The sequence below is a fragment of the Nelumbo nucifera genome, chromosome 1, assembly GCF_055504915.1.
Source record: "Nelumbo nucifera cultivar China Antique chromosome 1, China Antique-T2T, whole genome shotgun sequence".
Taxonomy (NCBI): Eukaryota; Viridiplantae; Streptophyta; class Magnoliopsida; order Proteales; family Nelumbonaceae; genus Nelumbo; species Nelumbo nucifera.
Genome location: NC_142649.1, coordinates 59,976,206 through 59,988,078, shown reverse-complemented (window position 1 = coordinate 59,988,078; position 11,873 = coordinate 59,976,206). Strand labels below are relative to the sequence as shown.

Sequence of the window (11,873 nt, the reverse complement as noted above, 5' to 3'; positions counted from 1 at the left end):
AGGGATCAAGTCATGACGTAGTTCACAAAGTAATTTGTACTTGCGATTTGGGGCTTTGTAGATAGTTTAGGCACTTACCTAGGAGCACTTAGTGGATAGTTTAGGCTTGTGTTTGGGAGCACATTTTGAATTGCTTTAGAAGTTGAATAATTTATACTCATGCTTAAGAGTCTTGCAAATAGTTTATGCTCGTATCCGGGAGCACACATTGAATTATTTGAAAGTTGAATAGTTTATACTCATACTCATAAGTCTTGCAAACAGTTTATGCTCATATCTGGGAGTAAACTTGGAAGCTGAATAGTTTATACTCATACTCAGGAGTCTTGCAGACAGTTTATGCTCGTATCTGGGAGCACACATTGAGTTATTTGGAAGTTGAATAGTTTATACTCATACTCAGGAGTCTTGCAAACAATGTATGCTCATATTTAGGAGCAAACTTGAAAGTTGAATCGTTTATACTCATACCCAGGAGTCTTGCAGATAGTTTATGCTCGTATCTGGGAGCAAACTTTGAGTTATTTGGAAGTTGAATAGTTTATTATACTCATACTTAGGAGTCTTACAAACAGTTTATGCTCGTATCTGGGAGCAAATTTTGTTTTTCTTTTTTTTTTTTAAATTAGATAGTTTAAGCTCATATCTGGGAGCATAGATAGTTTAGGCTCATATCCAAGAGCGAACTTTGACTCATTTGATTTTCGCGTAACATGTGACTATATACACAGCTACACATCCTCTAGAAAAGAATTCCTTTTGTATGTACTCTTGTAGAGCAATTGGGAGTCGAGGGACTTGTTTCAAAACTCATTAGTTACCACTTGCGATGGTTGGGTAATAGTGTTCTTGCCTTGTCTTTTCTTGCTTTCGGGAGGTTTCTGTGACCGAACCCTCCTTTTACTCTTCTTTAATTGCTCACAAGGTGGAGGGAACTGGTGTGTCACATGATGTTCCTATTGTTTAATGATGGTCTAGTAATCTTTTGAGAGTGACATGGCGGACTAGGGTAAAGTAATTTCCTTAGGACTTAACGCATGTGCTTATGCTTGATTTAGTATTGCCCCTAGTGTATGGCAAAAAGTAGAAGGGTCACTGGGGATTTGTGTTTGATTTAGTGATGCCCCCGGTGTAAGTTCATAAATGACAAGACGATGAGGGCATTGGAGAGCCTCAGGTTCAAAGGATCCAAATGTAATGATTGTCATGTAAGTGGTCGCTATGTCCTCACATAGACCTAGTTCGATCACTCCTGACTCAGCCAATTGCATTATTTCATCTTTGAGGAGAAAATTTTTAGACTAGGTGGCTAATTACCCAATGATAACGACAATACTTTGGATAATCAATTTTCCCTTCTTCATCTAGGCATTTACTATTAGGAAGTTTTATAAGCTTTTCGGTTAGAAGGGCATCCAATATTTCTAGGACATCTGAATCAGGGAATGGGTACACCTTTGCTTCCAATTCTTTCAGAGTGAGTTTTGGATTTTCTTTCTTTTGTTGAACATTTGATTTCATTTCTTGCTTTTTTTTTCTTCCTAATAACCTTGAGAAGGGCTATTGTGGTTGCTAGAACTTGCATCGGCCTAGACAATTTCGTCTCATTTTCACCATCTTTCTTTTCCTTTTTCCTTTGGAAATCATCTGGGTGATGTTCTCCAAAGGTAACCAAGCTAAGCTCCATATCATTGACGCGGGTGGCCAATTCCTCAAATGTCCGGGGTTTTATTTCCTTGAGGATGTAATGAAAACCCCAATGCATGCCTTGAATACAAGTATCAATAGCTGAAGCTTCTGAGAGTTTGTCTCGACAATTGAGGTACAGATTTCTCCACCTATCAATTTAACGATTAGTTCATCTTTTTTTTGTTTTGTGGTGGTGAGTTCATACATGCTTACAATACGTCAAGTACTATAAAAACTATCAATTGATCTAGAAGGGAGGTCAGTGTACCAATCAAAAGCATTTCCTTGTAGAGATCGTACAAATTGCTGTACCATCAGAACACCATAAGTCCCGACATTGTTGCACGTCTCCACAAAGTGCGCAATATGTTGTCTGGGGTTACCTTTCCCGTCAAATGATTGAAACTTCAGGGGTTGGTACCCTAACGACATAGACATATAATCAATGTGCTCAATGTATGACTTACTATACACTGAGGATGACTGTGGAATACCCCCATAATGAGCACGTATTGTGTTAGCTATCATGTGGAGTTGTTGTACTGAGAGGGAGGCAACCAAAACATGTTGGGTGTCCCGTATGTTAATACGTTCTAGAAACTCCTCTCGGGGAGGGTCTACTCGCAAGGTGAATCCTGGTGGGTGTGAAGGCCCTTGGTTGGATGTCATTGTTTGCATTTGTTCTATTCAGTTCCTGAGAGAAGCAATTTGAAGGTCCTTCTCTTCCACCATCTTTGTTAACTTAGTGATGGTCGAAGCCATCTCAGCAAGTTGTTCTTCCACTATAGTGGCTCCCACCATCATGATGTGTATTACTGAAATGTAGGAGTGAGTCTGCATGTAATTAGACTAGATTACATGAGTCTGCATGTAGCTCCCAATCTTAGGAGAGTTGGGATGAGAGTTGGACCTTGAGCCGGTACTAGATTCTACGTCTGACACGGGTATTTTTCCATTTGGATGCTCAAGCGGAGTTGTTGAAACAAACTCTTTCATTAGGGTTACCCCCTTTGCATTGGTGTCTTTTGCCATCGGCAACCTTGAAGGTCTCTTTTAGGCATTTCAGACTTTTGAAGGGGCCCCCTAAGTTCCATAGAAGGCGAGAGGTGCAACCAGTTGTGAATCTCCAAATCTCGTCATTAGGCGAGTGGTTGGCCTTTCGTAGTTGGAGGCTAAAAATGCACTTGATTTGGACAAGCTTGAGCTATATGTGGTGTTTTTCTTGTTCCCAACGACACTTGAAATGGTTTTATTTGAAGTCATGTGCCCAAACCGTTTGCCAAAAACAAACTTGATGTGTTGACTTAAGAGATGAGAGGAAAGAGATGTCCCACCAGGCATGCTAGAAATTTGTCAACACAAATTTCATACGTAAATTTGGAGCATAAAAAAATATGTAGACAAATTCAAAGAAATTTAATTAACTTTTTCCTTTTATACAAATGTAAGTGGATACAAACTCTTTTTTTTTTTTTGCAAAGAAAATCCTCTGATTCTCTTGTCACAAACACAACCCGATCTTATACTTGTACCTTGTCACGACATGATCCAAAAAGTTTGATAACTTGTAGTTGTAGAAAGAACTTGCAACAATGTATGCGCACAAGATAGGAGAACTTTCTTTATTTTTTTTTGTTGTAGTAATTTGATAAAGCTTTTGATTGCAACAACTCAAAGACCGGAATCCTTCAACCGACGTTGCATAGAGTTGTAACAGTTTCAGAGCTTCAATGGTTGAGGAACCAAAATTCCGATTCTTCTTCCCTTGATCTTGGTACAATCACCCCTTCTTCTTCCCCTTTTTTTTGAAAGAATTAAGAGTGGGCCAAAGAATTGAGGAGCCGAAGTGTGAGAACGGGAGAAAGGACCAAAAGAGAGCTAAAGGAGGGTGAGAGCTTCCTCCATCTATTTATAACGTCTTCTCTTAGACAAGTTCGACTGAAGACTTGAATTCAAAATTGAATTCAGCCAGCTTGCATAATTAATATGGGAGCCCACTAGATTGATGATTTAGTAATCAATTTATCCTATTTAAAAGCTAATTAGGAAATGGGTTGGGTTTGTTCCCCTCTTATTTAAAGCCAAGTGCCACTTGGCAAAAAAGGGTAAGGCCCATGCAGCTTTAAATCCATTAACCAGCCACGATCTCTTTCTTTGTTAGATCAATTAAGCCTCTCAATTGCTGGATCCAATAAATCCAATTTAAAATTTTGCTAATCTATCATCGATTTCAATTTGAGATTTCTTTTCTAATTTGATATCTTGTATAGGATCGGTGTATTTGGAAATCAAGTGATTAAAGGCTTAAGCCTGTCACTTTCTTAATTTGCATTTTCATTGGACCCTACCTGTGTCTCCTTGAGCTTAATGGGCCAATGTACTGGTCCCACCTAAAAGAACATCTCCTTTTAGTAGGCCCTTCGATTTTATAGTGGGTCCTATTTACTTTACTTCCTGGGCCAGAAATTTATATATCAACAATCATAAGCCATGATACACCTGTATTGGTGATCTTGAAAATTGATACATATCATACAATACAGACCTATATTGCAATACTTTGAACATTGGGTGAGAGCATATCAATACTTTGAACCATGCCAACAAATATCAAATTGTTGAAAATAACCATTTTATAGGAACAAACCATTCTTAAGACATTGTTAAACCGATCATTTGCAAAGTATTCTCGAGATTGATGAACTTTGTTGAAAAAATGTTGAGAGAAATATGTAAGAGTTAGGATTTTAGAAAAGCTAAGTTAAAAGGACAAAATGGTCTTATAAAACAATGTCAGTTTAAAAATGTTTAGAGGAATATTCCATGGAATTAATTCATAGAATGCCAACAACTGGGTGTAAATGCTGGAATCCAGAAGTACAGGGGCTCTGTTGCAATAAAGTTCAGGGAATTAAAGCTTAGGGATAGACCTGGCAATGGAGAGATTACATCTGTGCCCCACATGCATATCTCAGCGTGTATTGGAAATATCTCTCGAATTCGTCAGTGGGAGATGCTTCCAATATACGGTTGGGATATACTGTGGGGCGCCTTTGTGGGGCACATATGTGAATTCACAATGGGATTGGGTCTAGGGATGCAAACAGATTGGATCGGATTCAAATTTGATTCAATACTGTTCATGTTGGATATGATCCGATCAGATATGATAGGACTCAATTTGAATCGGATCTTTGGATTTGATTCGATCCTACTTGTTTTCTTTAAAAATTAAAAAACTATTAAAAGAAAAAAATGTACTAATTTAAAATAAAGTAAAAAAAATACAAGTATTTTTTAATTATTTTCATCATATATATACATGTTTTTTTATAAAAAATAAATAATATAATAAATTTATAAAAATATATTTATAAATAAATAAATAACATATGTATATGTATTATATATATTTATATTTATTAATATATAATATATATCAGATTGGATGGGGGTGATCTGAATCTGATTAAATTTTTTATCTGATCCTATTATCCGATCTGATATGAAGATGTCCAAATATGACCAAATAGGATCAGATTGGACCTTGATCCGATCCATTTGCACTCCTAATTGGGTCTAGTCGGGTTTGAACCGGGTTATTACATTTGTGCTGCCTACTCAAGCGGCCCATTTGAGAGATTTGGGCATATCAACAAAATACAAAAAAAAAAAAAAAAAAAATTCTGCTATGCCTCCCAGAGCATTGTAATTTATCTGTTAATCATGAATATGGACATTTAATCTCCTTAACCAGATTGAGTGAATGGTCATGTGGAAGGCATCAAACCTTGTGGGAGGATCATTCACTATAAAATGCTTCTGAACCTGCTTCACCCTTGCTTGCATTCTTATATACTGCGCCTCAGATGTGCCCATCAAAATGCTCTTCAGGTTGGGGATGTCTCTCACCTGAACCTGAACAGAAAAGGACTTCCAGTTCAGAACATCACTGAATGGGGGAACATAATGGTCTGAAATCAACACTGGAACACATTCTGCATAGATTGCTTCGGCAACTCTTGGACTAGCAACTTCATACCCACTTGGGCAGAGACAGTAGTTGCTCCTCCTCATCATCTCTCTGTAAGATATTCCTCTGGGCAGGTGTTCATAGACCTGTAACTCTTCGTCCTTGTCTTTCCAGTGCTCAAACAGCAACAGTCGGACATGGCCGTGCTGCTTCCCAGCAAAGAAAGCAAGAATTTGGCGAGCCTGAGGGGGAAGACCACCTAAAAAAGCTGAAATATCACCTCTTTCTGAGATTGATTTCGGGAAATGACACATCTCTTGAAGGGTTGAATCCCTCAGAGGTATTAGCATTGCATAAAACCCGAATTGAGTTTTGGTGAAGGTAAGGAATGTAAGCAGATATGAGAGGCCCGTGCAACAAAAAGAAAAAGCTTAATTAAGTACAGCATTACAAGGAACTCTTCAACCTAAAAGTTTAAATTGTTATAGGTTGTCATAGGTGAGGTCTTTTTATAGGATTTTATTTATCAGAGAGAACCACAGGTCCATTCATAGGTGAGGTCCATTCATACCTTAAATTGAAATTGAAATCCAGAACCACAGGTCCATTCATTACAAGGAACTCTTCAACCTAAAAGTTTAAATTGTTATAGGTTGTCATAGGTGAGGTCCATTCATACCTTAAATTGAAATTTAATTAATTATAATAGGGGCGAAAAGGATTGATCACTAAATCACTTGGTTATTAAGAAGGTTCAAATACCATCTCAATAATAAACCCTCAATCTAAAAGCTTAAGCAATTAGGTGGTCATTAAAAAATAATGTTTTAAAAACCGATCTGGAACTAGAACCACTTTGGCCACTAGTTTTCAGGTCAGAGGTTTGACCATCCAGTCCAAACAGACAATAATTTAAACAAATAATAATAATAATTAAAAATGGCAAAAAACCATTATTTGGATCAAACGGGTCAACAGTTTGGCCACCCATATTAGTGAGTCATTGACCAAATCAACGGTTTTTGGCAAATGAGCAATTCGGGGGTTTTTATTGTTCAGTCCATTTCATAAATTTTTGAGTTTGTACAAATAATCAGTCACAATTCAAGAGAGATTGTGTAGCATAGGTGAGGTTTGAGACAATGCATTTAGAAACCAATAAAAATTTCTGCGGAGAACAGACCATAAATTTTCCTAAAAAGAATATGAAGCGACAATTTCCTATTGTTATCAACAGCACGAAACAGTAATGGAATGAGAGCAATAATGCATCGCAATTTACCCAGTCGTGACAAGAAAACAAGAAATGATCAGCACCGAGGCTTCTATTCCAGTAGGGATATTTGGCAGCAATGGCATTAACATAATGGCAATCCGTTTAATGGGGCCAATATCACGGGAATCGGGCACATAAAGCAATTGAACAGAACGGGCTATGCTGATGGGAAGGAAGTAAACAAGAGCTCGGGCGGGATCCCTGGTTCGGAGGAACTGTTTATTGATTTCAATCTGGTGAATGAACCTCCCTTCTGTAGAGTATATACCCTTGCAAGGACCATTGTGGAATAGTGGTGGATCTCCATCTTCATACACGAATATTTTAAACAACTTCTCCATTTCCAAATAGCTCCTACAATTGAGAAATCACATGCATCTCGTCCAAGACAAAGAATGGTGAGAGAGGTAGATAAAAGAAAGATAGGAGTACAAATTTGTACCGATGAAATTCGTGGGCATTGTGATAAATAGTTCCTTGTGGAATGTAGTCTTCCCCACTTTGTAACGGCGATGTTTGGTTTTGAGAGGCTTTCCTTATAAGAGCTCGAGCTCTTGCTAGATTTGCTTCAAGCCTTTGTAATTTACTGTGACCACCCTTCACAACTGTAATGGACATTCTGCGTAATTATTCTAGCCATTAGATAACAGGAAGTAATTGCATCTTTGTAATCGGATTAAGGCTGTGTTTGGCTTTAAAAAAAACGAGATTTCCCCATTTTTCCCTTCTTCCCTTCTTTTTCTTTCAAATCAAAATCAAACATAGCCTAATTAGAGAACCCCTCTCTCTCTCCTAAACAGTGGGAAGTAGCATGACAGTTTTCTAATTGTCATAAATCACCTAAAGATACAGAATTACAGACTACCTACAGGCATGAAAATCAAACAGACTCTAATACCATCATGTTTTATATGTTTTATATGGAGACTGGAGTCAACCCCTTTATAAATTGTGAATTGTGTTGATTTATTGAAATGGGGCAGGAAAGAATACTGATGAATTGACAGTTCATAGACCCGTCATACCTTCACGCAACCTAATGTTAAATCCAGAACAAAATAGAACTGAAAATGGGTAATAGATCAGATCAAACTTAATTTAGGCCTTGTTTGGTGCGTCTTTCCACATGTTTTGCCAGTTATTTACAAGTTCTACAGACTGTGATTTAGTCTTTTTTCATTTGGTTCATGGTAGATCTTAGTCGTCAAAAGCCGATGCACCAAAAAGATGCGAAAAGCCTAAAACGGGCAATTTTCAAAAAGTTTTAAATGAAATTTTTATAATTTTTTTATTCATCTTCACACAAAAAGACGTGCAAAAAAACACGCCTTAATAAAAACGGGCTTCAGACTATTCAGATCTTAATGCAAAAAGGTCAATACATCTTTTGACTGTCAGAACTAGCGAAAGATTTTCTCAGAAAAAAACTTAAGAAACCACCCCCGAAATTTTGATGGCTTATCCAATCGGATCCACCGGATGTATGGAAAAATGTGACAGCCAAATAACCATGCCAGAACAGTCTCTACATTCATTTTTATCACAAATTACTGTTAAATTTTGCTTTCGGGTTTTGTTCAATTTAATGCACAACAGTCTTGAAATGAGTCTCCAAACTAGAATTCAAGGCACCAAAGAGACTAGGAATTTTGAATCTGATCATATTCATGTTCATCTTGTGGGCAAAGATGCGAAGTAGCTGGGAAAAGAAAATAATCAAGGACTTACTGGTTAGAGTATAGACCTGTCTTGTTAGGACGCATTAATGGCGGGGAAAACGATACATTGAAGCTAAAAGAAATGGAGAGGGCTTCATCTTCTTCGTTTTCTACTTCTTTCTTCTTGTAAGCAAAAGGCTTCACATTCTCAGTCCCTTCAGCTGAAGCAGTACTCAGAGAAAAAAAACCAGAGGAGCTCTTACCACCCACCGTACAAACTGCTACACTGAATGCAACAAAGGGTATCATCACAACAAACAGCACGACCATGAGAGAAGAAGAACAGCGTCGCTGAGGAAGATTCATGGTCACCTCTCACTCACTCATTCACTCACTTTCTCTCTTATTCATAGGCCATTCCATTCCATTAATCTCCTTGTCGAGTACTTCGGCCGCGTTGGAACTCGGAACTCGTGGACATACACCTCTCTGATCAACCGCCGTGGGATCTGGAAAAAGAGTTAAAGCATAGAAGTTGGTGGTCATGAGTCATGACAGTAAAATATTTGGAGGAAGTCTGGGTTTCGGTGCTTTGTCGTCCTCCATAACAGTTTTAAGTCTTTCTTTCCTTTTTGGGTAAGCATCCATAACAGCTTACTAGCTAGTTTAGTGGAGGTAACTCGAAAAAGGTGCACAATAAATATAAATTTATCAGTGAAGATTCTTCAAATATTTTCTAATTTCTGACTTATTTTTGTTTTAAATTTTAGCTTACTTTGTTGATTGCAGTACAAATGAAATAAATTAAGACATGAAGCAGAATAAAGTAAAACCAAAAAAAATTAAACAAGAATTTGCATTTTTCACATTTACACTCCCATGCATTTGTACTAGTACAAATAAATTTGTACTGCAACCAAACACAGCCTTAAAGACTTAAAGCCCTCATCTTCACACAACTTTATGCAAGGATAAAATATAAAAATCTCCCCATAGGCTTTTGACAATCATAAAAACCTCCCCTAAGGATAGGGGTGTAAACGGATCGAATTAGAATCGGATCAAGCAATATCCGAATTCGAATCCGATTAAAAAAATTGATATCCGATTCGATTCGGTATCCAAAGGATATTGAATATTAATATTCGAATTCGAATCTGATTAAATATTTGAATATTCAATCCGATTTGAATTTGACTAATTAATTATTTTAGGTAGTTAATAAATATTTTATTTATATAAAGTATATAAATATATAAATTATGTATATAATTTAATTATTATATATAAATTATATAAAATATTTAAAAATTTTATATATTATATATAAGAATTAAATAATCATTCAAATTTGGATATTTATCGAATTGAATCAGGTCATATCTGAATTCGAATCCGATTAGCTTTTCGTTATGAATAAAATATTCGAATTCGACCAGTTAGATATTCGAATTATCTGAATTTGATTCGATTATGTCGAATCTCGAATTCAAAATTGGATTTTCGAATACCGTTGACACCCCTACCTAAGGATTTATTTTAACAAAAACCTCCCCTATAATTTTTCAAAACTTGTAGTTTTACCTCCCCTTGCGTATGCATCATTTTATCCCAATAATAGAGAATTTGTAAGTAGAGATTGGTGGTATGTGGCATCGGGGACGTCTACCTGAAGGACATTAGATGGTGGTGGAGATGATTTTGGTGAGACTGAAAACGAAAGGGGGAAGGTGAGGAGGAAAGGAAGACTAGGGTTATAGGGTAAGAGGACCTGCACAGGGCAGGGATGGAGCTAGGAAATTTTCATGAGGGGGACCAAAACCTAAGGTGGATTGGGGGGAGAGGGGGGGGGGGAATAAATATGAATGGTCATAAGGGGGGCCAACCCATTGGAGTGAGGAATGGGGGAGGGGGAAATTTACATGAAATAGTGGGGATTTTTGGGCCATAAGGGGGGCATGGCTCCCCTGGTCCCCCCTGGCTCCGCCCCTAGCACAAGGTATCAATAGTGAATGCTTGAGGGAACTCTCGGAGGTCCCTTATTTATAAAGGTTTCTATCTTTAAAAAGGCAATCCCGAATCTGTTGGCTTTGGATTTGGTAAGTGGGTTAGGGTTACACAACATTTCCATGCAGACAAGGTTCTAAATATCGATACATATTGGTGTTTTTTATGTTTTATTTATTTATTTTTAAATCAGGTTAAGTCCCGGCTACCCTTTGAACTATGGCCTGACCTAATACACCCCCTGTAGGGGTATATCGGGAAGGCTCCGATACGGACTGATACGTAACGATATTTTGAACTTTGCATGCAGATTGAAGATTTCTCTTCTCCCAGAGCCCACACGTGAGCAAGCATGTCGTTACTCTCATTCTAGTAGCTTCAAGGGTGGAGCCAAGGGGGTGGCGGAGGGGAGCCATGGCCCCCCCTATGCTTTCAAAATCCCCACAATCCCTATTGATGATTCATTTATACTTTAACCCTTCACCCTTGTTTTATTAACTTTTGGCCCCCCTAATCTATGTTCATTAGTATTTGACCCCCTAACATAAATCCTAGCTCCGCCCCTAAGTAGCTTAGCCTTATGTGGTGCTGAGATGTTCCCCTAAAAACACCTAATGTTGATGAAGAGGGGAAGGGATCACATTGCGAGGTCAGAGCGCCTTGCGATGAGAAGCCAAGACATTGCAGTGCATCCCATAAATTTCACAGGAAGATGTATTGGAGAACTATGGCATAGTGTGTTGCTATGGTGTCTTTTTGCACTAGGTTTGAGAAGAATTTGAATTAGCTGAATACTTAAAGCTGTTCAACGGGGCTGTGGAACCAATGATGAGGTTCCATGCCATTAACAAATTCATGGGCCTCACTGTAAAAAATACAGGCCCTATGTATTTAAATACTAGAGTGGAACCTTATCATTGGTTCCACAGCCTACTGAATAGATAAACATTCAGTTAAACCTTGCTCGACCTAGGGGAGAAGGATGTGTTGGAACTCAATATCTATATAGGCTCATTCTAGGTTGTTCATCGCATGTGGTACAATATCAAATTCCATATACTTGCAATAAAGCTCAGTTTGGAAGGAGTACAAATACAAATATGTACACTCTAAATTTATACAAAATAATACAAAATATAAGGTTTTGTGCTCTACATATTTGTATTTGTACTCCTTCCAAATGGAGCCTAAGTTGCAAAATTGCTCTCCTAGACATTTAGGCTTTGTTTGGTTTCAAGGAAAAGGTAGGGAAACCTATACAAACCAAACA

General features: G+C 37.7%; 1 protein-coding gene across 1 annotated transcript; it reads right to left on the bottom strand.

The window, feature by feature from the left end:
- Positions 1 to 5,409: 5,409 nt before the first annotated feature.
- LOC104589825 (putative glycosyltransferase At3g07620) lies at positions 5,410 to 8,962 on the bottom strand. The gene is given in 6 exon segments (XM_010248261.3): positions 5,410 to 5,946; positions 5,948 to 6,073; positions 6,945 to 7,030; positions 7,033 to 7,292; positions 7,381 to 7,557; positions 8,667 to 8,962. Coding segments are annotated over 6 exon segments (1,482 nt in total).
- Positions 8,963 to 11,873: the final 2,911 nt, after the last annotated feature.